This window comes from Podarcis cretensis, assembly GCF_951804945.1.
Source record: "Podarcis cretensis genome assembly, chromosome: 4".
In the NCBI taxonomy this organism is placed as follows: Eukaryota; Metazoa; Chordata; class Lepidosauria; order Squamata; family Lacertidae; genus Podarcis; species Podarcis cretensis.
The window spans coordinates 43902401-43929718 of record NC_137173.1 but is presented as its reverse complement, the minus strand read 5'-3'; the positions used below and the strand labels follow the sequence as shown (position 1 = coordinate 43929718).

Here is a 27318-nt window from a genome sequence, read left to right as displayed (position 1 = left end):
CAACTTTCTTTGGGGGAAAAGAAAAGGAAAGCAGTCAAGTGAGTTAAAAACAACAGTCTAGTGAATTAGAAAGTGAACCAAGGCCTGCTTTTGTATTCTAAAGATAAATGGCAAAACATTGCAAATAGAACTAGTGCACTTGGCAGTGAGACCAACTTAAAGTAAATCAAAAACTGACAAAAAGATTGTGGAATACAATTCTAATTGGTTTGCAGGGGGGGTGTTCTGATAAATTGCAATAAGGATGTATGAAAATTCAGAGGAAGATTGGAGGGAAATGTAAAGTGAAAGCATTGTGTTGCATAAAATAAAATAAACTGTAAAATGGTCTGCAAACATCCATGCATGCCTACTCAGTAGTACATCCAATTGCATTTAACAGGCTTGCACTCCAGGTAAATGGGAATCAGATAGCAGCTTCGAGGATGTAGAAAGGCTGCTTGGATGAGTTAAACCAACCACCTGTCTCCTTGATCCTTGCCCTTCCTGGCTCATAAAAGCGAGATGAGGTCCGTGGGGTGGTGAATGCTTCTCTCTGTAAGGGAGCCTTCCCAAACCCACTGAAATAGGTGGTTATTAAACTGCTTCTTAAAAAACCATCTTTGGACCCGGCCAATATGGCCAACGATTGCCCAGTTTCAAATCTTCCATTCTTGGGCAAGGTGACTGAGTGGGTGGTCCCTGAACAACTCCAAGTACGCCTGGAGGATGCAGACCATTTGGATCCCTCCCAAGCGGGATTCAGGCCTCATCATGGGACTGAAACTGCCTTGGTTGCGCTGGTCAATGATCTCCAGCGGACTAGAGACAAAGGTGAAAGCTGTTTCCTAGTTCCGCTGCATCTCTCAGAGGCCTTTGATACCATCAACCATAACATCCTTCTGGACTGTCTAGAGGAGTTGGGAGCTGGGGGCACTGTTATACAGTGGTTCCGCTCCTTCCTCGTGGGCCATGTCCAGAAAATGGTGTTGGGGGATGAGTGTTCGGACCCCTGGGCTCTCACTTGTGGGGTGCCTTGGGGCTCTGTCCTCTCCCCCATGCTTTTGAACATGAAGTCGCTGGGAAAGATAATCAGGGGGTTTGGACTGGGTGTTCGTCAGTTTGCAGACGATACTCAGCTCAACCTCTTCTTCAAATCAGAACCAGTGAGGGTGGTGAAGGTCCTGTGTGAGTATGTGAGTGTCATAGTATATGAGTGATATACTAATGAAAGCAATGTCTTAAAACAGTACTGTTAAACAGCCCCTGTACACTATTGCAAAATGTTAAAATTCAAAGTTAAAAGTTAGTGACATTGGTGGTGATGGAATTGCTGCCATGTTTGACTGGATAATGTTTGACTGGATAACTAAATCAGGAAAATAGCATAATTATGTACATTTCTACTCAAAAATAAGCTCAGCTGAGTTCAGTGAGGCTTGCTCCCAGGTAATACTCGGAGATATGAGTAGAATAATTCCACTGTTGAATGCAATTTGTCAGGACAGAACAAAGTAATTCTGCTTATTCTTATATATGCATCAGACTATATGCAAGTCTGAAAAATGTGTTGCATGTTTGCAGCCTTAAAGGGATTGCCTGACAGTGAGATTGCAATATTTTTTTAGTGATGGACCTCAGGTCCATTACTGAAAGAAAAAAAGATTTCTTATTTACAGACATTTCCCATTTATAACATTTAAATGTGTTTCAAACATTTTATCGTTATATTTGTTATGATGAGTAAGATCTGAATCAAAATATGAATCAAACAAAGAATGATATCTAAATGTTTCAAATAAACAAATTAATTCTGAACAGTTTAAGAATACCGAGAACCTGTTTATGAAAGGTATATATTTCCTCTGATTTGCATTGCTATCTAGCCACTTAAAGTTCTCACTCTCTCTTGGGTAGTCCAACAAATTCAGATAGTCTCCTTTAAATAAGTCACAGAATCTTAGAGTTGGAAGGTACTCCAAGGGTCACCTATTCCAACTCCCTGCAATGCAGAAATCTCAACTAAAGCAACCATGACAGATTGCCATCCAAGACATCCAATTCATGCTAGCATGTATATGTCAACTTTTCTCCAAGGATTTCAAGGTGGCACACATGCTACCTCCCCTGTGAGGTAATTAGGTTGAGAGATAGTGACTCGCCCAAGATCACCCAACGAGCTTCATGGCTGAATGGGGATTTGAACCCTTGTCTCACAGGTCGTAGTCCGCCATTCTAACCACTACACCACAGTACAAGCTTGCACATTGCAATGACTATAAGAGCACAACATGGTAAATAAATATGGATGAGAATATGAGCTTCAAGAGTGAAAAGAAGGAAAATAAACTCCCATTTTGCCTTTTGTCATCCTTTTGTCCTGTTCTTTTGTCATCCTCACAGGTATGGCAGTTTTCTACACAAATATATCATAATTCTAGTTTATATATATATTGGAAGACATAAGGGTGGAGATATATTTGAAGAGTATTCAAAATTTAGCATCCTCCAGTCATCAAATGTGTTATACAGCAAGAAATTTCTTCTGCCTCCCATCTAATTAATATATTAGTAATCCGTAGTAATTTCAGTAACATAGTGATTAATAAAATGAAAGTGAAATTGCATTGAAATATGTCAACCATTCAAATGCACCTGTACACCTATGACATCAACCTGACAATTTCATAGTTTCATATTTACAAAACTGTAATGGATACCATAACATCTGCACACAGCAGAAAAAGTTCATTGCACAAACAGGATTCTAAGAAGGCTAATGGGAAACATATTTTTTCTTTCTTTTTTAACAGTGGAAAAAAGGTTTCTAAATGTTTACAGTGAAAATGTCTCCTTGTTTACACATCATATGGGTGGAGGCCTGATGTAAATCAGCAATTTCTGCAGAAAAAAAAAATTTAATTACCATTTCTAGCTAATTAGATTGCTCTGTGAATTTTGACAGTTGAATTGCAGTTTGACCAGCCCATCAATTGAAACATTTGCAAGTATTGAACATGACATTTATATGGCAGAGATGACAGTAATGTTCATTTAGACTGAATATGCAGAGAATTATAATTGGGCTAACAAGCCTTGTTATCTGGCCTAATTCCAGTTATATTTGCAATCTTTCTTTTGTGTTTCCTTTATTCATGGATAATGTCCAACATTCAGGTCAAGCGTTTCCAAAGCTTCATATTTTATCCTCTTTTTTTGGACACAAACATATACTCTACATGTCATGACACAATTCACCAAGCATGACATTATGTTGACATTATCATAAAATGGCAGAATCCTATGCTGAACGTGCATTCAGGTTTCACAAACAGAGGATTGTACTAAAGCACCACCCTTGCACTTGCAATTATGTGGAAGGGTTAGCCTAGAAGCAAGATGTATAGTGAAGCTGCAATCCCATGCTCCTTCATCTGGAAGTAAGTCTCATTGAACTCAGTGGAGCTAACTTCTGAGTAAAGGATTATGGTATGAAAGGTTTGCAATCAGAGAGGTCTGAAAGGGTCTTCTGTTGCTGCAGTGTTCATACTTTAGTAGTATTTCAATACTAAAACACAGTTTAAATATACAGTAGTACTTCTGTTTCCTCCGTGTTACAGGAATGCATAGCTGCACTTTGAAAGCAAGCGACTTGTAATCCTGATTTCCTGTAGAACCACTAATACTGTGACAAAAAAATTCTGCATTTTTAAACACTGTCCATCAATTAATGAAAGTAGAAATAGCAGTTGAAAATTATCAAAGAGAATTAAAAAAATAAAAATAAAATTCCACCCAAGAAATCTCGTGAGTGGGGTACAAGTTTGTTTGTTTTTATGTAATTGCCTTACTTTTGTGTTGGCTGAATGTCCTTTCATTCTATATAGTCTCACCAGTGGTGCACAATCTTCACTCTTTCCAGGTATGAGCATTTCAGTCAAAGCTCCAGGGAATAAATAAGGTGGTGTTCAATGGAATTCTTAGGCTAGCTCAGGGATTAGTGCTAGCACAGGGGGATATATCTGCACCTGTGCACCACACCATCCCGTAATCTGCTTTGGAGAGTTGAGGGAAGCCCCAGAACAGATTTAGAGGATGTGTGGAGAAAGGAGAAGGGCAGAATCTTCAATTGTAAGGAGAAATACTTGCAGTTGATGGAGTGATCACCTTAGTGCTATGTTGAATACAACCCATAATGAGATAAAACCTCCCAAGGGACTTCTTCAGATCAGGAACAGTGGGCAGCCAGGAAAGCTGCAGAGTGCTACAGAAATGCTTACTGGAAAGAAAACACATACATCATACTTGGCCTCCCCACAACAATAAGATTAGCTCAAAACCCCAAATCTGCCTAATTTCTAATGACATTCCATGCCCCAATAACGGAGCAGAAAAATGGAAGCTTCTTTTGCAGAGAAATAAAACATTTGAGATAGTAGAGGACAGATTTAGCACAACATCTGCCATTAACACGTAAGTGCCCTCATTCAGTGCTACTCAAATTGGTGGTCTGTGGACTGGTGCCAGTCCACAAACCATTGGCTGCCGATCTGTGGTGACTCTACTACACTCCAGGTTAGGTGGGATGCTTCAGGGCCCAAAAATGATACCAGTCCCTAACACATTGTGGCATGGGAATTGCTATCCAGCACATAAGATGGTTTGATAAGCACTGCCCTAGTTGAAACTCCTAAACTAGATTTATTTATTTCATTTTGTGTAGTGCAGTCCACATACAAGCTGGTAGAATTTAGCAAAATTGTTCCTCAAAACATCACCTGGGACTACAGAAAAGAGCATGCTTGTAACAATAGGTTGAATCCATGCAGTGGTGGACCCTGGGGTCTCAAATTTCTGTGGCGCCCTATACTCTACCTGTCACTGATGCTGGGATACAAGAAACAGAAGTCTGTTAGGTCCCTACTGATCATTCAGTTCTATGTAATGAGAGCTTCATACATTACTGACATACGTTATGACCACACCACAGATACTATAAGCACTTTTTCTAGTGAATACTATGTTACTCATTATACAAAATAAATGCAATTCCTTGACCAAAGTGATAAGCCATAAGTTGGGTGCAGCATTCAGCCCCATTGGTACATGCACTGGCAGAGGAAGAGGAGTGCGGGGGAAGCACACCGCCCCCAGCAGCGCGATCCTGGTGGGGTGCTATCACAGCTGTCCCCCCTGCCCGCGCTGGATGCCACCCCCCTCAGGGAGCGTGCCACGCCCTCAGGTGGCACACCACACCCCCAGGACGCACGCCAGCCCAACCACTCCTGCTCTCCGCCACTGGGTGCATGTGAGAGAGTTCTTTTAGAGAATTTAAAAGACCTACAGTTGTACCTCGGGTTACAGACGCTTCAGGTTACAGACTCCACTAACCCAGAAATAGTACCTCGGGTTAAGAACTTTGCTTCAGGATGAGAACAGAAATTGTGTCGGTGGCGCAGTGGCAGCAGGAGGCCCCATTAGCTAAAGTAGTACCTCAGGTTAAGAACAGTTTCAGGTTAAGAATGGACCTCCAGAACGAATTAAGTTCTTAATCTGAGGTTCCACTGTACTGAGTATTTTATTTTATTTCCCTTTTCCCATAATGTCTGTGTATATGACTTGTGTGGCCCACCTTTCCAGAAAAAAGCTCATTAGTCAAACCTACCATAGCTAAGTCCTAAATAAAAACAATCTATGACTTAAATCACCACAAAAAATAATCTTATTTAAAATATGGATAGGTTTTAGGGTTTCTTGTCCTCTGACATGCATTGTGCTTGCCTTTGCACCAGATCATATGACAAACATGACTGTTCAGATTCAGCTTGGGAGAAGCAACATAGTTGAAAGTGTCTATGTTCTTTCTCAACGCTTTGTAAACTAAAAGAATTGAATAACTGTGATTTGAAGAATGAAAGGTATATTTTATAGATGTCAGCAGGTGGTCTCATAAATCCTGCCCAAATACTGTTCTACAAGGGTATTACTAGGTACTTAAAGGACAAGGGGGACAGGCCTATTACAGAAATTTGGACAATTAAGATAGTGGGTGGCTAAAGTTTTCCCAACACTGCATTTTGTAATGTGCCCAGGTACCCAGGAGCAAAGGATTTCTTCTTTTTTTAATACCCTTTTAAAAAATATGGAGGAGAAGAAACTCTAGGACACAGTTCAATTAACCTGGAACTTGGACCATTGGGCCAGTTCCTAACAAATTGCCTGGAGTTCTATCATGTTTGAAACCTTACTATAAAATGCACACTTTCGTATTATTTTTTCTTAATAATTAAATGAAAGGAAGAAAACATTTGTCAAAGGAACCATTTGATTCTGATCAATATAAAAGTTCTATTGATGTACTACAGATCTTTGCATCCTTAGATGTATTTTTATTTTTTGTTTTACAAATTGTTTTGACAGTACAATTTGTGGCTAATAGTAAATGCCATTGCCATTATCTATTTTCAAACAACTGGCGTTGACGGGCATTTCAAAATACTGAATTTGTTTGTCTTGGCAGGGTATAGGTCAGGAAAAATCATACCAGCTGATCTAAATAAGTAGACCAGATACTTGAATTTGGGTTTTGTTACGCTCGACTCAGTAGTGAAACTTTCTTTGTATTCTCAGTCAGAGCTTCTGACTAACCTATCTGTTCTCTTCTCCTCTTGCAATCTTTTCCTTGGTCCCAGTGGCTGCTACAAAGAGCAAAGCTAAAGGTGAGTTTTCACTTTCATTCTTGATTTACGCTGCATGGCTTTGCAGTACACATCCCACTGTGATTGCAATTAATTATGCAGATTAGATAGATCTGCATATATTTATTGAATTTGCATGCTTTGCTTGCAAAACTGAAGATGGGTATTTTTCATCATTTTGAAATTGAGCTATATAATTATTCACCGTGTCTTTATCTGAAAATAATTCATAGTTCTCGTGAATTTCTGAACGACAAATCCTATCTCAAAATATAAAACTTCTTCTGTTTGTAAGAGATTGCTGCCAAGTTAGAATAATTAGATTGCAAAAAGAGCCCCAGTTCATGGTATCTATCTTATTTGTATTATCACGCAGTTTCTGAGCTGTTCAGTTTTTAACATCAATCAGACAGGACTGCTCTGTTTGTTGAAGGCTTATTTTTTTAAAAAAAAAAAATCAAATAAATAAATCTGGATATCATCTGCATAAAAATGACACTGTGGATAATAATGGGGGGAAATGAAAGCCAGTAAAATTGTAGAAAGGATTGAAAAGCGTGAACCTAACACAAAAACTATGGCAAGCACCATTATTTCCAGGAATAATATGAAATAATCTTATAATATAATTCACTTGTGGTAGTGAGAATTTTCCATAAACAAAGCTTCTATCATCCTGATAGGGGTGGGGAGGGAGAAAAGGGAGGAAGTCTCTATAAAGGAGTGAGGGAGAGATGTGCGTTTTTTGTAATAACAGGGATTCTCCCTCGATCAGACATGACAGCAGCCCATTTATGTGGCTAAAATGGTATTCTTGCACTACATCCAGATATTCAGTGACATCAGATGGGGACAGGCCCTCCCTGCATACAAGCCTCAGATTGGGGTTGAATTATGAAGTTTAGCTCACAGCTTTGCAGGAAATTGGCAAACAAGCTTAGAGGAAAATATTATGTTTCCTAACTTTGCAGAGTTTTTGATTCAAGAAATTAAGACTTTAATCTTGTACCCACTTACTTCTAAGTAGACATGTATAGTATTGTGCTGTTAATGTAAATTCAGTGAAATCAATAGAGTATTAGATGGCTTGTTAATCATTACTAAAAGATCCAGCAACAAACTATGAACCTCACTACTTGACTAATGCAGGTGAAAAGATTTAATATAAGTACTTGCACTTCTCAACATACATTATTGCTAACATTCCCCACTTGGACTGCTTATACTTCATTCGATAATTCTGAATGGAGAAATAAACCAGGGCTTTTTACAGTATTGATGATTTCAGCAGCATAGTTATTTTCCCTTTCTAGAAATTATCAGATGGTATGCTTGGGAATGATTGTGATAGGGAGCAGTAACTGTGTTACAGGAAACCTAGTGGAAGGACTATACAGAACTGCATGTTATTTTTTATTTCTATTGTGGCAACATAGCACACAATAGTCTATTTAATTGTTACTTGCTTTTAGGGTTGGATAGATCTCTCTATTTCTAGACCATGCCAGTTTTGCATGTTTATTCATAAGTGTGTTCCATCCAGTTTCTAACTTGATCTGCATTTTTTTAAAACAACAACAACAACAAAACCCACACACACTGAGTTTGCATCCGGTTTCTATCTTGATCTGCATTTTTTAAAAAACAAAACACTGAGTTTGCAAATAAGAAATATCCTAGGCACCCATACGCATCAAACACATTGTTTTTATAGCATCACGGCTGGTTTAAGCCACTGTTGGGCAAAAACTAGCTGTTTCTTTACAAATTACTTGCTTAATTCTACATGTGTAATGTGTACCTGTTTTCTGACAGGAGATGTGCACCTCAGGATTTTTTTCTGTCTTTAGCCATATGGTTTTCCTTCTCCCCATTGTCAACAGTGAAAGTATGCCTTAGAATGCTTGGGCAAACTGTGGTACTGGATAGGCTAGTATGGTCCTGTTAACTGCATAAAGATTGCAGCAGGGTCTTCAGTCTCCAGGAGCTGCTTACATGATGATCCTAACCAAACTTATTCTGAACAAATTCTTCCTGGGCTGGATGGGATGGATTCATCCCTTATGAATCAACAACTTTCATTGTCACTGGCCATATTGGCTGGGTTTGATGAGAGCTGTAATCCATCTAGAGAGCATGTTAAAATATATGTGTCTGAACCCACATGTGTGTCCAGTACTCTTTGTATTCATTGTCTCCATACACACGCTTCCAAGAGGTTTAGGATCTTTTGCTAGAGTTATGGCATAGATTCCTTATGAACATGTGTTTACCCTTTATAGCCACAAGTAGTTCTCATACAAAATAAATAAAGAAATATTGGTTTATTACATGAAATGAAAGTGACAGAATACAGTATATAAATTAAGCAGGCAGCAACTACACATACACCTTGATCTTGTGACATAGTATTTATGCAAACCTTTACTCATGCCACAATCTACAGTAATAGAAACCATAGAGAAAGTTCAGATTGATACACACTTATTCATTAACAGCTTTTGGGGGAAGTCTGAATAGCCCTGGGAGATTATGGTACATTCAAAACCTGGAGAGTCGAGCCTAGCATACACATGAAGTCTCAGGGAAATTTCTCTGCCTTGCTCATAAGGGACTTGTAATTTGTGAGAACATCCTCAAAGAGACTGGTTTAGGAAGCTTCATTTACCCAGTGGTAAATGCACAAACGTCTTACCCATAGGCGCTAGGGGTGCGGGGCACTCGGGTGTTGGGCTCTCAGGGGTGCCAGGCTGAGAGTCCGGGGTTGAGTTCCAGGGAAGAGCCCGCCCGCCCGTCAGTTGGAGCGCCGCAGCGGGCTCTTCTGCTGCAGGTGGCTCTGTGCCTTGAGTTCGGAGGCGACCAAGCCAGCGAGATGCTGATGCGGCCAGCCGGCTCCGCCCTCCTGTGCGCCTGGGACTGGGCAACCTGGGGGGAGGGGCGTGCCAGGTGGATCTTTGCACCCGGCACCGCATATGCTTAAAACAGCCCTGAAGGTACTCACTGTCTAGGTAAGCTTCATCAAGCTTCTTTGAGCTGGTCTGTTGTGATTGGGAACTGAAGAAAGCTTACACCTGAAGTAGCATAGAAACAGCATAAAAAGATGCCTTCCTACATCTTAACCATCTAGCTTATCCATCTATCTCAATATGGTGGAGCTAAAGGCTCTCTAGGATTCCAGACAAAGTTCTTTCCCACACCTACCTGGAGATTGAACCTTAAACCTATGCAAATAATATGCTCTACTACTAAGCTGCAACCCTTCCTCTAAACTTCCCAATGTTCAGCACTTTTGGAGAGAACTCTGGCATTGGTTGGGGGCTTCCTTGCTCTTCCCTGTGTGAGATACATTTGGAGATCACACAGCTATATCCCTGAGGCGATAGAAAGTGCCTTTAAATTTAGTAAGTTCCAGAACTTTACAGTAAAGTTACAGAACTCTTAAAGAATTGTATTAACACCACTGCAAGTTGTGTGCTTATAAACTCCCAAATTCACCTCCAAACTCTCCCACCCGCCCGTCTTTTTTTTGGGGGGGGGCAGGGGGAACAACAAGGTGGAAGACCTACTCCATGTTTACCAAAAGCATACAGTAGTAGAATGAAACAAAAGGTCATAGCAGGATACAAGAAGACTGTGGTTACAATTGCAATAACATAACCTGTAAAAAAACAACCACATAAAAAAAAATCTTGCTTAGACCCAAGTTCATAGCTCTGAATCAATAAATGCTATTAAATCTGAGGAAAATCTTAGACATCTCTTGAACTCTACAGTTTTCAGAAAACTTTTGAAATGCTTTGCTTTAGCAGCTCCCTGTGTGTCAGAGGTAGAAAATGGATTTGTCATAATGCTTGTATGAATCCTAAGTAACACTCCTCACTGCTCTTCATTCTTTTCAAGTACTTTGTAGTAGCTGTTTCCAATGATGATAAGTAAGAGAAACATTCCGAATCTTAAATGTTCCAGTTAATAGAAGTATGGAGTAAAATGTACACTCTAGTTATGTATTTATTGTTATAGTGTTGCTATAGCAAATGCAATCATTTATGTGGAGCTAAGAGACTACCTTGTTCCTTAGTGCCACCACCCTTGATGCGCTATTAATGTGTGGTTGTGCACTCATTCTTCAATACAGTGCATTAAAAATATTGAGAAATTATTGGGGATAAGTGCTGTAGACATGGGGAAAGGGAGGAAAGGTGTAACTTAGATGAATAGAATACAATAGGGGCTTGTGATAGACACACCAAAACATGCACCCATATTTCAGAAGAGCAGGTCTGATAACAGTTTAGCTCATGCAACAGAAGAATGGAAATCTTAAATAACAGGGCCAGTGTGTTATACTGTCTTTAGAATGTTTGATTGGACCTGGGGAAAGCTGCATCCAAATATGTATTGAGGCGCCAAACCCACTAGGTAGCTTTGGACATTTAACTATCTTATCAGCCTAGCCTGCCTAACAAGGTTATTGTGAAGATAAAAATGCAAGTTGGGATAGGAAACACTAGGCCACACAAAGCTTCTTGGAGGAATGGTGAGGTAGAAGTATTATAAATTCAGTTTTTCAGCTGAAGTACTAGAATGATGTGAAGCTTCTTGTAACTAAGCTAAGATTAGTGGGAAGCTAATTCTTGGATACAGTTCTTAGGCTGGTGTTAATATTTCCCTGTCTCTATGTGAGAAAATCTTCCTGGCACAATCCCATTTACTCACAGTGACTCTGATTGATGGTAAATACACTCCATAATTTCTTATTGCTGTCCATATGCTATATCTATTTATCTATACAGCCTCCCATTGGCTTATATTGTGTTTCTTGTATTGCCGCTGAGAATATTATAAGTTTAACACCTTTTCATTTGGCAAATATCCTTGCTCTTCATGTGTCTCGTCTAATAATCATGATTATTTCTACGTGTATCCATTCACCATTTAGCAGATTGTATATCAGACAGTATACTGAGTGATTTTACTCATTTTCAATTTAGATGTCTTTCCTTTCAACTGTGCCTATCAATTTTTGTAAAGATAGAAACTTTGCTTTTAGTGCCACCATCCAGCTGGCTTTTATAAATAATAATAATAAAGCCATGGGCACCTCATCTTTGTTCCCAGTGGTACCCCACTGACCTCTTTCAAACTTGAAAAGCTTCTTTCAACTGCTGTGCTTTTTATGCACATCACACTGGCAGTCTTAGCCTACTGGGTCCCTTTTCATCTGGTTCCCTCACCCCCTCCAACTTAAAAATTAATTATTAAAATTCGTCAGATTGGCACGCCACACTGCCAATGTAAGCAATATTATGCCTTACTTTTGTTTGGTTCAGGGTTGGCAGGCTGGCTCAGCATTTCCTGATAATTGTGCAATATTAGCTTTTCTGAATAAAGGTAATAAACTATTAAAATCTTTAAAAAAAGAAATACAAAGTTGAACAAAATATTCTCATAAAAATGCTAAACCTGATGGTCCCCTTCAGTCATTCCACATCACATGGAAGTGCTCCTAAGAAGACTCTAGTTATTATTCCCTCCCACTACCTCACACCCTAAGTGAGTTGTCAGAACTTCATCAAACTGCCACCACATACTGCAAGGTCCCCAGGTCATGGGTCATGATAACGACCTTTCAATCTGGTAGAGTTCCTTAGGAATCAGTCTTGAGAGACCAATATTATTCCATATTTCATTCAGAGTTTTAGAGAAGGGAAGTGACAGGAGCGAGCCAGCTGTAAATCACACTGTGCACTCTTTGCTCTTTGTTAGCTAGTTTGCTCTTTATTAGCAAGAACAGGATCTGCACGGACTTGGTGGAGTGTCAGGTCTAATGAGCACAGGAACCTATCCCTGATAGGTCTTGCCCCATTGATCAGTTGCCTAGACTAAAGCCTCTCAACTCCCCACAGCTGTCTATGTCTCCTCATCTCCAGGGTTTTCCCCCAAGCAACTGGAGACTGTGCCTGTGTGCCTGTCTTTGCTTCTCCCGCTTCATGTCTCTTCTGGTTTGGGCAGACCAGGGAGAAGGGAGCTTGTTTGCCACAGACTCTCCCAGCTCATTAAGCCCTTCAGCTTCCCACACCTCCTCTTCCCAGTCTTCTCCCTTTGACCACTCATTGTTGCCGCACCACCAATACCTGGGCTCTCAGCCTTCTTCCCTTGGTGGTTCCCCAGCTGGTTCCTCCCATCATTCCTCTCTATCCAGCCAGTCCATGACAGGAATATGATTTTGTTAATGAAACCCACTAAGACACCAGGCTAAAAGCCATAGCAAAGTCAAAGAAAGATTGAGAAGACATGCAGCATTCTGAGCTAAGGCAATGGCAATATAATTTCAATGTATTACTTGAGTAATTTGTAATAGGATATTGAAACAGCCACCCTTTAGTTCCAAGCACTAACAATCTCACTTCTGGAAGATTGTATCTAGTTTTGGTTGCCATAAGCTGTACTAGTTTATAATGTTACTTGGACTCACATGTGCACAGCCAGCTCTCCTGTAGGTTCATATACACACTGCTGAGAGGTTTAGGATCTTTTGCTGGAGCTGTGATGTGCACTTGTTATGGATGTGTGTTAACCCAGTGTTTCCCAACCTTGGGCCTCCAGCTGTTTTTGGACTACAACTCCCATCATCCCTAGCTAGCAAGACCAGTGCTCAGGGATGATGGGAATTGTAGTTCAAAAACAGCTGGAGGCCCAAGGTTGGGAAACACTGTGTTAACCCTTAACCTAATGCCCACAAGAAGCTCCCGCACTGAGGAATAAAGAAAGCTTGCTATATTTATATATACCCTAGGAGAGACAAGGTATATATAAATGCTGCTTCAGACAGCAAAGTTACCATCTAAGCAATATTAAAAATATTCTCAAACTATTCTAAAAGGCCAACAGAAACATAGGCATGGCTGTTTTGCCATAAACCCACACTAGAAGTGGATAGGTGAAGGTGGAGGGGGACAGGAGGAAAATATACCCATCCTTAAAGCAAAGCAGACGTGTACTGAGTCTTGTGGAGCACTGGGGTAAGTGCTGTCCTGTTGGAGCTGAAAGCTACTGGAAAACCTGGGGTTTTAATAATGTTTTAGCTGATGCCTTATAGTAGGGAAGGGAAGGGCCTTGAGATAAGCAATTCTTGTCTCTTCCCCAGAGTTCCTACCCATTTCTCATCTTGCCCATTCTAGAGAGAAAAGGACTGAAAACTGGGCTGTTATCAGAACTGGGTCATCTCTGTTTCCTATCTGCCTTCAAATCACCTTGCCAATTGTGTGGGTGAATCCCATTGGAGTTGAGTATCCTGTACTTGGCAACTAAATTTGCATGTGTTAATCTTTAGATTAGATGTAGGTGAACTCAGAATATGTCTGACTACTTTTCAGGAGGCTGGATATTCCAGGTTCACCAAAGTACCATATTTTTCCATGTATAAGACTAGTTTTTTTCCCCTAAAAAATAATGTCAGAAATTAGGGGGCGTCTTATACTCTTATACTCCATCTCCTCCCCATTTTCTAAAATCTGAGTCCTCCAAAATAGGTGGCGTCTTATACATGGGGGCGTCTTAAAGATAGAAAAATGTGGTATATCATGGAGTGTCTCCTACCATATTACAGTTGTGTCAATCTTATACTCGTGCCATGATCCACAGAGATAAACCATGTCAAAAGTTCATATTCACATACCCTTCTTCACAATAAAAACTAAAATTGTTTTAGGAATTCAGAATAAGGTTTACAAGCAGAGACCAAAACATTTTGCCCTGTTCGGCTTAGATAAAGAAAACTAAGAGATGATAAATTACACTTTGTAACTACAGTGGAAGACATTACATTCAGGAAAATGCTATTAGGCTTAAGTGTATGAGTGGAAGTTAAGACCATACATTTTCATTCGTGATTTTTTTGGTTGACAACAGGAACAAGATGCCTGCAGAGAAAATAGTTCCAGCAAATTCTAGCAAGTAGCCAAATTATACTCTAAAGAGAAGGCCAAAAAATCAAAGTATTCAAATATTTCTAGGTAATTCAAATATTTCTAGATAAAATCCTTGTCACAAATATGCATGGCTCCTAAATCTACAATAACTGCATCCACAAGTTTTTCCATACATCCCATGCAAAACCAACGTCCTGAATTTAATTTTACTAGTCCCTTACTAATCCCTAAGAAATACAGGTACAGGTACCCCTGCCCGTACGGGCCAGTCGTGTCCGACTCTAGGGTTGCATGCTCATCTCGCTTAAGAGGCCGGGAGCCGGCGCCGTCCAAGGACACTTCCGGGTCACGTGGCCAGCGTGACAAAGCTGCAGCTGGCGAGCCAGCACCAGCACAGCACATGGAAACACCATTTACCTTCCCGCTAGAAAGCGGTACCTATTTATCTACTTGCACTTAGGGGTGCTTTCGAACTGCTAAGTGGGCAGGAGCTGGGACCGAACGGCGGGAGCTCACCCCGCTGTGGGGATTTGAACCACCGACCTTACGATCAGCAAGTCCTAGGCACTGAGGTTTTACCCACAGCACCACCCGCGTCCCCCCCCCTAAGAAATAGTGGAGCCAAATAAAGCCTTGCAATGAATCTGAAATGTAAAGGGTTTCTGTTATCATTCTGGCTGCTTAGTTTCATTTCTGCACAAATACACAGTTCTCCTTTGGCAACAGTTCAGCCTTCATTCCCTGTCCATGTGTGATCACCACTAGCCAATGGGCTTTCCCCCCTCATTTCTTTTTCCTTCTTGTCTCTGTGTCTCCCTCTGGCCCCATAGAACTTCTTTGTCTAGTGCATTAAACTTTTTGGTTTCTTCATTGATCTCTCTGGCCAGCTCTCTTCTGCAGTGTTAATCAGGAAAGGAACCTATCCAGACAATTCTTTGGATCTGTCCTATTCAGGACAGTCCATTCTATTCTCCCCTCCCAACAAGTTGTCAAGTTGTGTGCATGGGGATATTTTGGGGTCCCCATCTTAATCCCCCCCACACACATTGTTTTGTAGTTCTGCATGCTGTAGGGTTACCTGAAGTCTTTTGGTACCTTTTTATTAAGCATTAGCTGTGCAGTTTTAGACTTTACACAGTATTACCTTCAAATTTATTAATAGTCCACTGACCTCCACATTCTGAAAACAAATATTTGAGTCCATACACATATATGAGGGGGAAAGAAACTAAAAAATATATAGGAAAGCCCATTAGACAAAAAAATCAATACATAGTTGCTTATAGCTTTATGGTTGCTTTGCAGCTTGGAATACAAACTAGTGCAGTGCTGAAATCAGTCATCCAAATTCTCTAAAGTTGTTCTCTGTGAAAAAGCATTTGTTTGTCTCATTCTCAGGGAACTTTAGAATTTATTTAGAACTTTGGTGGGTATGATGTTGAGCTTACTTGAACACTGTGAGCAGGCCACGGGGTGCTGTGTGTTTTTCTTCCTTCCCGTTAAATGTTTCTCCCGTGTTCTGCAACCTCCCTGATTGCCTGTGCTTCCTGATCTGAAAACGCTTCAAGGGAGGTATTCTACTGAGCTTTAGTTGAAGCACAGGAAGCAAAGAGACTGGATACAGAGCTCCTGTGCACTGACTCCTTTAATAAAATAAAGATATTGGAGCTGCCAGGCACTTATTAGGCAGCTTTCCCATACCTACATGAAAACCTAGTTCAAATTGCCATGGGACTTTCAGGAAACTTGAGCACCCAGGAAGGCAGCAGACTACAGAACACCTGATAGATTATTTATGGAATGAAATAAAGGAAATACATGAAATAAATAAGAATGAAATAAAAGAAACCACCTTGAAACTAAGGCAAGTGCATTTTTTTGCACCCCACAAATGTGAATTTCACTGATATTTTCTTCATTTGATAATTTTAATTTTTCCTCTTTAATTTATGCATGTTTGTTGAGAAAAATGAGCAGGTTTTTTGGACACAACACTAATACAAACTTTGCAACTGATTCAGTTACTTCTGATTGGGTCTCCATGACGAGGTAGGCCATATATGCTATAAAAATTATTCTGGTATAGGAACAATATAAGAGACAAATAAGTTGCTTTCTGTGCTTTGCCACCAGCATTATTGCTGGAATGTCCATAGCAGAGGTAGCCTTTCAGATGTCGTCAGGCTATAACTTCCATCATCCCTGACCATTGACCATGCTGACATCTGGAGGGCAGCACATTGGCTACCCTTGAAGTACTGGGAGCAAAAACCATGTTATAGCATTTCAGTAATGTGCAGAGAGATGCAGAAGACTAAAGTTAAAAGCAAGTATGCATGCCACTCGGCTCTTGTAATCTTGTCCATACATCCCCTCCCCGCTAAGATTTTTCCAAAATATTTTCCTATCCAGCCAAAGTCATAGAAAGACCTTGGTGATGGTCTTTCACACAAACACACACTCCACAACCCCAAGTAAGCAAGACTACACAATACAGACAGTTATAAATTGATAGTAACATAATATCAACATAAATTTATAATATCCCTGCCTATTGATATCAAGCAGGCACCTTAACTAGACTCCTTTCAGCACCTGCTAAAAATATTATTGTTTAGACAAGCCTACCCATATGCTCAGAAAGTTGAGGAAATTTTGATCTATTTTAGTATTTTATCTTCTGTATGTTTTAAAGTATGGTTGAATCCCCCCTTGATTTTATTGTTTTAACATTTTGTAAACTCCGTTCAAGTTATACATAAATTTTATGAAATAAATAAATAAACTGGTGAGCAACTGTCTTCTAATTAAAGTTCCCCGAAGCTGCACTTCCGTGACTATAAATGTAAATAGAAACATAAGTGAGCCTGCTAAGAATGGACAAATATAGGTCTTGTATGTGATACCATTAGTGTCTCTCTTCTCCTGCCACCTGTGCTCCCATGTTGTCACTTTCCATGCACACTCAAAGATTAGGAAATTGATAAATTGCTGGTTATTTAGTTATTCTACTCCACATTTTATATCAAGTCCTCATAAGGCATTGTATGAAAAATAAAATAAACTTTTGTATCATCTATCTATTTATCTATCTATCATCTGTCTATCTGTATATCATCATCTATCACCACAGGAAGATCAGGCTTAAAATGGAAGGGAAGAGATTTCCCGCCTCTTACTTTTAGAGATGAGTTGAGTAGCAATCAAGTGCTCCCTAAAGCAAGCTCGCCGGTGCACCTGATTGCTTTCCTAAGCCCAATGCCAAGAAGGATCACACCCTCCTACTTGGTTAGGAGGAGCAATCCTGCTTAGTGCTGTGTTTGGGCACACCCAAACTCAGATTCTGGAGTGCCTGAACTCAGCAGGATCTGACGTTTTGTATCGGCTGATGGGAAGGGAGAGTGATCCTGCTTAGCACTGGGTCACTGCTTTGTGAACAGCTTCAAAGGCTCCTGACATCCAGATGGTTGGCGTGCAGTGCCAGATTTATGAGTAGGCTAAGTAGGCTGAAGCCTAGGGCTTCTAAATCTAGGGGGCCATGCCAGCCCGTCCACTCCCCAGCGGGCAGTCTCCCCTCTCCCAAAATTGCAAACCCAAGACTTCATGCAAGGGCAGGGCAATTTGGGCCTCTAAATCTAGGAGGCCTCGCCAACCTGCTCTCTCCCCAGTGTCGCAGTCTCCCCTCTCCCAAAATTGCAAACCCAAGACTTCATGGAAGGGCAGGGCAACTCAGGTCCAGCAACTATGAGACTCAGGGCTAGCCAGTGGGGCCCAATTTGAAGCAGTGGGGTGCAACTTGATTATTATTTTTTGGTAGGGCCCCAGTTCACAGCCAAAGTCTGCAAAATCTTATAGATATATAGACAGGGTGCCCACTTGCCATCTTTCTTGACATGGAATGCTCTCTTTTGGAGTCTCCAGGTCTAGTACAAAGACCATAAGAAGGGAGAGCAGGGGCCTTGAAGTTCCCAATGGCTGTTAATCAAGCAAGCAAGCAAACAAGCAAGCACACACACAGGTCACCTTTGTCACAGTCAGGATGGCTATGTCCTGGCCAAGCCTGCGCCCAATCTTGTTTTTGTACAATCTTGTTTGTTGTCAGTAACCAAAATTATATTGTCAACATATACAAGCAAAAAAGTTGTTTTCCTTCATTTGCAAGGAATCGTACAAAACAATGTGGCAATAATAAATAAAAGTTCCAGGGAGTCAACAGAAAGCAAAATGCTTTTGCAGTTCATCAAAACTATCCAGCAATATCAAGTTATAGGAAAACTGGTGCTATTAACAGTAATCATTCTAGTTGGTTAATTGGTTTGGCAACTTCCATGCACATGCTGTGTGATGCTAATTATTTCCCCAAAGAGTTAAATGATAACTAACCAGAGGCAGCTACAGTTGGAATGGAAACAAAATATCTGTGAAAGGAAGAGGAGCAAGTTTGCTCAAGTGTGTTGCAAGTAGAAATACTGTTTGTAATGAAGTGAGAGCATTAGTTTACTTTCTCGAATTAGCAAATAAGAAAGTCTTGAGAATTTAAATTCTAGATTAAAATTTATTACTTAATTGAGAAGGAGATCGTAACAAAAACACTGGGGCCTAATTTGAAGAGTGCCTGGTATCTGGTGGGCAATCTCATTCTTTATTTCCACATTGTGGCTGCAGACCAAATCACCTGTCAGGATAGTTGTGAGATTCAGGTGAGCGTCAGATGCCTTGTCAATCCCAGCAGATATATAAGAGGTCTTTGCCCTGGCCAGGCCTTTGTCTGCAGTTTTTTAAAGAATAACATTTTCCAAAAAAATAATGCTTATTCCACAAAAGGTTTACAAAGTTCAGCTATTGCAAAAGTTTTCAGTGTTAATTTTATGCATTTTTAAAAATCACCATGGTATTTAACAATAATATATTATGTCCTTTAGAGAAGAAATTGTGAATTGCAGAATTTTAAATACCCATCCTCCTCCTTGGCTTCACTCAATTTTGTTTATAACACTCTTATGGGGTGGGGGATGGGGAGGAGCTTCACAAATGGAGTAGCCTAGGGCCTCTCTTCACCTAAATCTGGCCCTGTTGGCATGCACTTTGGGAACTGCACAAAGCAGTTTAGGGCAAACCCACCCTTTTGGTCAGGCCACGCCCTTATCTGTGTGACATCAGTTGTAGGGTGGGTAGCTGTCCCTTACCCAAAATGGTCTCATGGGCCAAATGGAGAAATATTGTGGACCTAGGTTGGCCCACAAGCCGGAGGCCCCCACCCTTGTTCTGGAGATGCAAAAATTTACCCAAGGAGTTGTAAGTCTCTTGCTTTGCCTCAGGGAGCAGAACAATCATGAAAAATGTCAAAGGCAGTCTTGAACACAAAGTGTACATGAATTTTAACATTTGTTGTTGTTGTTTAGTCGTTTAGTCGTGTCCGACTCTTCGTGACCCCATGGACCAGAGAACGCCAGGCACTCCTGTCCTCCACTGCCCCCCACAGCTTGGTCAGACTCATGCTGGTAACCTCGAAAACACTATCCAACCATCTCGTCCTCTGTCGCCCCCTTCTCCTTGTGCCCTCCATCTTTCCCAACATCAGGGTCTTCTCCAGGGAGTCTTCTCTTCTCATGAGGTGGCCAAAGTACTGGAGCCTCAGCTTCACAATCTGTCCTTCCAGTGAGCACTCAGGGCTGATTTCCTTCAGAATGGAGAGGTTTGATCTTCTTGCAGTCCATGGGACTCTCAAGAGTCTCCTCCAGCACCATAATTCAAAAGCATCAATTCTTTGGCGATCAGCCTTCTTTATGATGAGATAATGCTGAAATAAAGTGCAGAAACAGAATAGCCACTGAAGTCCTGGTGTCAGCTAGCAACTTTGTTATTGTTGAGTTTGAGACTGGGAAACTGAAAATAAAATTCATTAGACAGATGATGCAATATGATGCTAATTATCATAAAACCCTTTTAAAAGGGGGGGACTTCTGTGACATTTGTATTCCCTGCAAATGATAAATGTTGGGTTGAAAAGAAACAAATCATTAAGGCAGGCATAGGCAAACTCCAGCCCTCCAGATGTTTGGGACTACAATTCCCACCATCCCTAGCTAACAGGACCAGTGGTCAGGGTTATGGGAATTGTAGTCCCAAACATCTGGAGGGCTGGAGTTTGCCTATGCCTGCACTAAGGTGTTGCCTGCCTTGATTCAGCTTGTGAATGCATAGTGAAGTGTCACCTGTACAGAGGCCTATTCTGGAAGCATTTATTTGTAGAAGTCAATGAGCTTCCATGTGTTACCTTGGTCATTGGTCATTTGCCAAAAAATATTTTCTCCACAGTTTCCATTAAGCATTACTGTAAGTTTGACACTTGCCCATGAAGCATTTGCTCTTTATGTACATTGCCACAAATGGAAACAATTTTTAAGGGAAAAGAAGTTATCTAAGTTACAGATAAATTCATGAGGTTGCAAAACTGTTACATATTAAAACACAATAAAAAGAAAGCATTTAAACTACCTGCAGCATACTTCTGCATTCTTTTTGTAGAGAAGATCAAGCAGCTAAAAAACAAACAGCTTGATGTTAATTGGATTTAAATGCTTTTAGCTAAAACACAAAATATGTTTAAAAGCATACAAATGTTATATTGTCCACTATGGAATTACACTGCTACTCTTCCTCCTTCTGCTCTATAACTTTCCAAGGGAGAAAACAATAATCATAGAGTCATGTAGGACTGTGGTGGTGGGCCTCAGATGCTTGGCAAGTGCCTACAGAAGACCTCAAGGGCACCACTGCGCTCACAGGCATCACGTTGGAGACCCCTGGTGTATCTGACCAGTCAGGACTAGCAATTTGAAATGAGCTAAGAAATGAGTAGACAACCAATTAAGTGGGGCCCCAGATGGATTTGGGTGGCTGATCATTGCAGCAGCTGAAGTTTCCACCCTATCTTTAAAAGCAGCACTACACTGAGAGCATTGCAGTAATCTAGTCTACATTTTGTACTTATTTAGGCTCTAGAAATTGATGAACATGTCTTCTTTCTTCTTAAAATAATCAAAATATTTTATAGTGTCTCTACTTCTTCTTAATCTCCTTGTTATTGGAAAGAGAATTGAACATTTTTAAATTATTTGTCTCCTGTGTTGGCATTGAAACTGTTGCTGCCTTTTGAGACAGCCATGCCTCTGTGTTTGAATGAACCTTATTTTTCATATTTGATCCCCTATTGAAAAAAGAATTGAATGGCAAGGGACTAAGAAGTGTAGAAAATTACAAATGATGAGATTAAAGAAAGAAAGTTGTTTGTAACTGGAAAAAGCACATGCAGCCAAGGTGTCAGGAATATACAGGCTCTTCAGCAGAAAAGGAATAAATGAAAGGCATATTGTTGCTAGATTACAAGTGTGTGGGTGTATGGGAAGAGCTGGAATATAAAAAGAAGCTTGAAAGGAGCAATAATTAGTCATAAACTACTGAGTCTATAGATCTAGCTGTCACTCTAAGCATCTTGGCAAAATGGATCCCCCCGCCCTGCATTGTGACACGTGTGTCTTAACATGAAAGACAGAGTTTAAAGAAAAAGGTATTTCTATGGAACAAGTACCATGGCTTAGCTTCATTGGTTGGAAGATTCACTTTAGCTGAATGTGCAGGAACAAAAGGACATAAAATATGTCCTTTGGTATTTAAAGTGTGGGTTCAGAAGGTGGAAAATTCTTTTGAAAATCAACCAAAAGCACAGTCTTTTCAAACTTTTAAGGTATTTAATGCATGGCTGAATTCCAATTCTTTTCTTTTAAAAACATTAAGTAACTGTATTACAATAGGAACAGACCACTGTTTTAGACAAATGGTGAAAGTCCCAATGTTCTTGGGCACCAACTTCCATCATCTCCAGCTAGCCTAGCATGGTCAAAACAATTCCCATTCTCTCTAACAACATCTGGCAGGCCACAGGTTTCCCACCCCTGTTTTAGAGTCTGCTTCCTTGGATAACACGTGACAGATTTCTATGCAATGTGCAGCACAATTATGAGCCCAAAACAAAGTGTGTTGTTCTTTTTTCACATTGGTTTGCTGGTATGGTTATGCTGTTCCTGAAACTTTGAGGTGGGGGCACAGTTGGCTTTCAAACAGTTTGGTATATGATTAAAAAAAAGATACCCCCCAATAAAGGGGAAAAAATAGTAATAGGAATATAGGAAGCTGCCTTACACTAAATCAGACCCACGGGTTTATCAGTCTCAGTATTGTCTGTACTGACTCTAAGTTGCTGTCCAAGGTTTCAGAGTCTCTTCCAGCTCTACCTTCTGTATGCAAGGCAGATTCTCTACCACTGAGCTGTAGCCCTTTCCTCATTGGCTTAGAAAAAAACCTAGCTATCTCCCCCTTCCCCTCCCAAAGAAAACCCAGGAAGCTGCTTGACTTAATATAAGACAAATCAGATTGTATCACCTGCTTGGATTTGTAATTGAAGAACCCACATGAGTTGGTAGCATAGTGGTTGTCTTGTCTTGGATGTGAGCATTACAAGTCGCTAAGTTTCCTGTCCTGGGGTATAGGGGTGCAATTATGAAGCTCAGCAACCTATCTAGCTTGGAGTCTGCATGGTTTGTGCTCTCAGCGGTAAGCACACTGACAATATTAAGAATAGCTTCTAAAAGGAGGGGAATGGGATCCTGCCTATATGCTTGTGCGTAAATTATAGAGCTCTACCAGTTCTTAGTGGATGTGGCTAATAATTCAAAGGTAGGCATTATCAATAAGTATAAAACCTCAGGTAGCAAAGGGTCAAGAAAAGTGCTGCTCACCTACTGTGCTATGTGTATTTTCTTCCTACAAGGCTTGAAAAAGAGTTATGTTTCTAGCTGTGCTTTATAATAGTGGGTTTATGCAAAATTCCAGATATAAAGGCAGGCTATTATTATTATTAAAATTAAATTTGTATACTGCCCTCCATCTGTAGATCTCAGGGCAGTACATAACACAAAAATACAAGGTAAGAAAAGTCACAAAAATACGTAATGAAAACAAGAGCAAAACAAACCAATAAACTCCCTCCCCTCCTCCAAAACATTTAAAAGGGTAGCGGTTTGAAGAGGAACATTTTGCCTGGTGCCTAAAGATGTATAACGAAGGCGTCAGGTGAACCTCCCTGGGGAGAGCATTCCACAGACGGGGAGCCACTGCAGAGAAGGCCCATCCTCATGTTGCCACTCTCTGGACATTTTGTGGGGGAGGCACATGAAGAAGGGCCTCAAAGAATGATTTCAGGATCTGGGTAAGTTCATATGGACAGAGGTATTGTGATCCTGAGCTGTTTAAGGCTTCATAGGCCACAACCAGCACTTAGAATTGGGCCTGGAAACTAATTGGCAGCCAGTGCCATCAGACCAGGATCAGTGTAATATGCTCAAACTGTTTTGCTCTGGTGAGCAACCTGACTGCCGAATTCTGCACCAGCTGAAGTTTTCGAACTGACTTATTCCATTTTGATGTAGGTGAAGAAACACACATTTCCAAAAAGAGGTCTTTCTTAAGACTATCAAGTTCAGAGTCTAAAATTATCTAACTAGAGAAATGCCTGGAAAATGGGGAAATAGTTGACAGAGTCTAGTGGCGCTATGCCTGCCTCTTTCTCAGTGACATATTAAAATCTTCAGCACACAAATCAAATAAGGTTCTGGGGTGACACTTTGGAATCTCGAAAGGAATAAATAGGATATAATCACCTCTCTACCTTTTAATTTAGTAGTTTATTAATTTACTGTAACTGCCCTTTTCTGCTTTTAATTTCATTTTTATCTCAGTGACATAAATGCTTGAACCATGGTTCTTAAATTTATTCTGAAGTAGCGCTGTTAACAGTCAACACCTTAACTGGTTATGTAAAACTTAACTCACCTGGGAAAGTGCCAGTGCTTTTTTTCTGGGGGGATGCAGGGATATGCATACCCCTAAACATTTTGTGAATCTAAGTTTGGCCTCATTAAGGGGCAGTATTTCAATATGAGTAGGAAAATGAGAGAACCCCTAAACATTTTTTAAGAGGAAAAAAGCACTGGAAAGTGTTATATTCTACAAGAGTCTGATTTAAAATGTAAGGCTTCTGTAGACTTTCTTGGTTTTCACTTGTCCTAAATTTTTCTGCTTTTGATAGGTTTTGGTAAAGGCTGATACTGAGTAATAAATTTTCCTTAGTGAAATGCTCATTGAATTCATAATTTCCATTCCTTAACAAGGATCCTAAGCTGGGCTGATTTTAATGACAGTTTTAATGTTTTAAATAATTTCTTTCTCAAATATGTCACAGTATTTTTTACTATTAAATCTTAAAACAGAACAGTAAAGATACTGTCATGAGTGCTAGCTTTCACAGGGTGGGGGCGGAAATCAAAGGACACACAGCCATTACCTTTTTCTTCTCCTTGGGTTTTCTGAGACTGAATTTAAAAGAGATAAACTTGATATTAAAATAGAAAGTAGCCCAATTTGTCAGTATCTTTTACTGCAAGTTAAGCTTTCAATTCTGGCTTTTGTTGTAAGTTTCTGCCTACATTTGTCCTCCTTACAGCGACCTTTTCTATATCATTCCATCACATCATTTCCTCAAGAGATGCTAATTATCATCTTATGCCTTTAACCTAGGGGAGTCCAGATTTTTGTTTCAGAAAGCCTCCCAAAGTCAAGAAATTTGGTGACTGAACTTCCACAAATATGATGGGGAGGTGGGAGGACATTTGAAGCAAATAAATTAAAAACGGAATTTTTTGTTTGACATCTGAGCCATGTGCAAGCCCAGGGCCAGTGTCTGGACACAGTGATGGGCGGGGCAGCGGCCAGTAATTTGAGCCAGAATTCTTAAAAGATGGAGACCCTTTGTTGTTCATGACATAGTGGCTCTATTGTTCAGGTCAGCTACCTGTTTGGGAGTACTCCTTTATTCATCCTTGTCACTGGATGCTCAAGCAGCCTCTTTTTACTAGCTTCAGCTGGTGTGCCAGCTGTATCAATTCTTGAACAGGATAGCTTAGCTACAGTGGCTCATGCATTGATAATCTCACCGTTGGATGATTAAAGTGTGGAGCTGTCTGAATGTTTGGTTTGGTAGCTGCTGCTAGTGCAGAATGTGGCAGTATGGTCAGCCATGACATCTAACAACAGCTTATTGCACTCTCCTGATTCAGATTTAAAAGTAAAGTAGAGCTGAGTGTCATCAGCATACTGATGACATGGCTTAGCAGACAGTCCAATGATTTCTGCCAACGGTTTCAGATAGATAAACTGGGGAGAGAATATTGACTTCCAGCACTGCACCCCACAACTCAGCTGTCAAGAGGTAGACATGAAGTCCCCCAATTTTATTCTGTGGTGCTGGTCATGCAGGTGGGAGTATCTTATTCCTGTAATCTACTGCATTCTCATGCATATTAGTGTGTATTTTTTCCTACTCTGTTTACACACACTAGATTATGGGGCGAGGGGAAACTGGGTAACTTGGGTAATATAACAGAATTTGTTTGGAGCAAGAGGGATTTACTTTTATTTCCTGTTATTTTCTGAGATAAACCCTTCTGGAACTTAAGATTGTGACACACTGTACTGAATATTTATTTTGTGACTGCACAAACAATCAGAAAAATAAGGAAGGAAGATGTGGAGTGTCTACCTTATCTTTCATACATACATTCTGTTAATTCAGAAAGAGTGGACAGTGGTAAATGACAGAATACAATTATTTTCTGAGTCACATTGTGATGATTGAGTTGGACATTACTTCAAAATATCTATTCTTAAATATTTTTGTAGACTATACTGAGTTAAAATTAAATATGACATTATCCCAAAATCATTTACAGTAACTGAATTACTGTACTGACTGTACTCTAGAATGTGTGCCTTGTAGTTACCACAGTTGAGAAACAATTGAATTCACCTTAAACAAATTTTAATAGATAAGACAGCGCTACACATAAATCTCTTTCTTAATCTTAAAATAACTTTAAACCTAACAGCTGTTTCTGTACGAACTTCATCACAAAATCTAAGTTTATGTTTATTTTATGAAGCTCTTTAAAAAAATGAGTGTGGATTTGCCTAGATACCAGTAGTATACATACAATGCAGAAATCTATTCAAAGTTGGAGAGGATTTTTTAAAAAAGTTTTTATTAGAGAAGTCAGGAAATAGGCTGTGAAGTAGGAAAGTAGTTTTTTGGAGACTGTACACCAGTATTTGTTGTTGTCATATGAATGGTCTTTATGCTAGAGCTACTGTTCATTGCTACAGCTCCACAAAATGGCAAGTGATACCCCAAAATCTTTTCGTTTATAGTGTTGTACTTGGCAAACAGCCAGGCAAAAACTGTGTCTTTTTTGTGGCTTTTGGATGGTTCTAGTGACATTTTCCCATATGAGGATTGTGGTGTACTCCAGGGGCAAGGTAGAAGAAACACAAAATGTTGGGGCACATGGGAAGTATCACAGGACATCTTTTGTCAATACTTCTTGGAAGATTCAGCAATAGATCTATGGCTCCCCACTTTGGGCCCTCATGCTATAGCCAAAGGTGCATGAAGGCATTTATTTGCTGCAGGTAGGCAAGTGACGGCTTGGTCAGTACCTGGATAAGAGAACTCTTGGGAACCACATATATGCTTTGCTTTTCGATGATGGAAGAAAGGTTGGATATATTATGAAGTATAATATAAGCGAAATGAGTAA

General features: G+C 40.1%; 1 protein-coding gene across 4 annotated transcripts in view; it reads left to right on the top strand.

The window, feature by feature from the left end:
* CADM2 (cell adhesion molecule 2) overlaps positions 1 to 27318 on the top strand; it is a 365029-nt gene that overhangs the window by 184670 nt on the left and 153041 nt on the right. For 3 of the 4 annotated variants that reach the window (XM_079974830.1, XM_079974829.1, XM_079974827.1), the window contains exon 2: positions 6672 to 6698. The exons of the other annotated variant lie outside the window; for it this stretch is intronic. In XM_079974830.1, coding sequence (XP_079830956.1) covers positions 6672 to 6698 — 27 coding nt within the window. The remainder of the gene's footprint in view (positions 1 to 6671; positions 6699 to 27318) is intronic. 4 annotated transcript variants of the gene reach the window in all.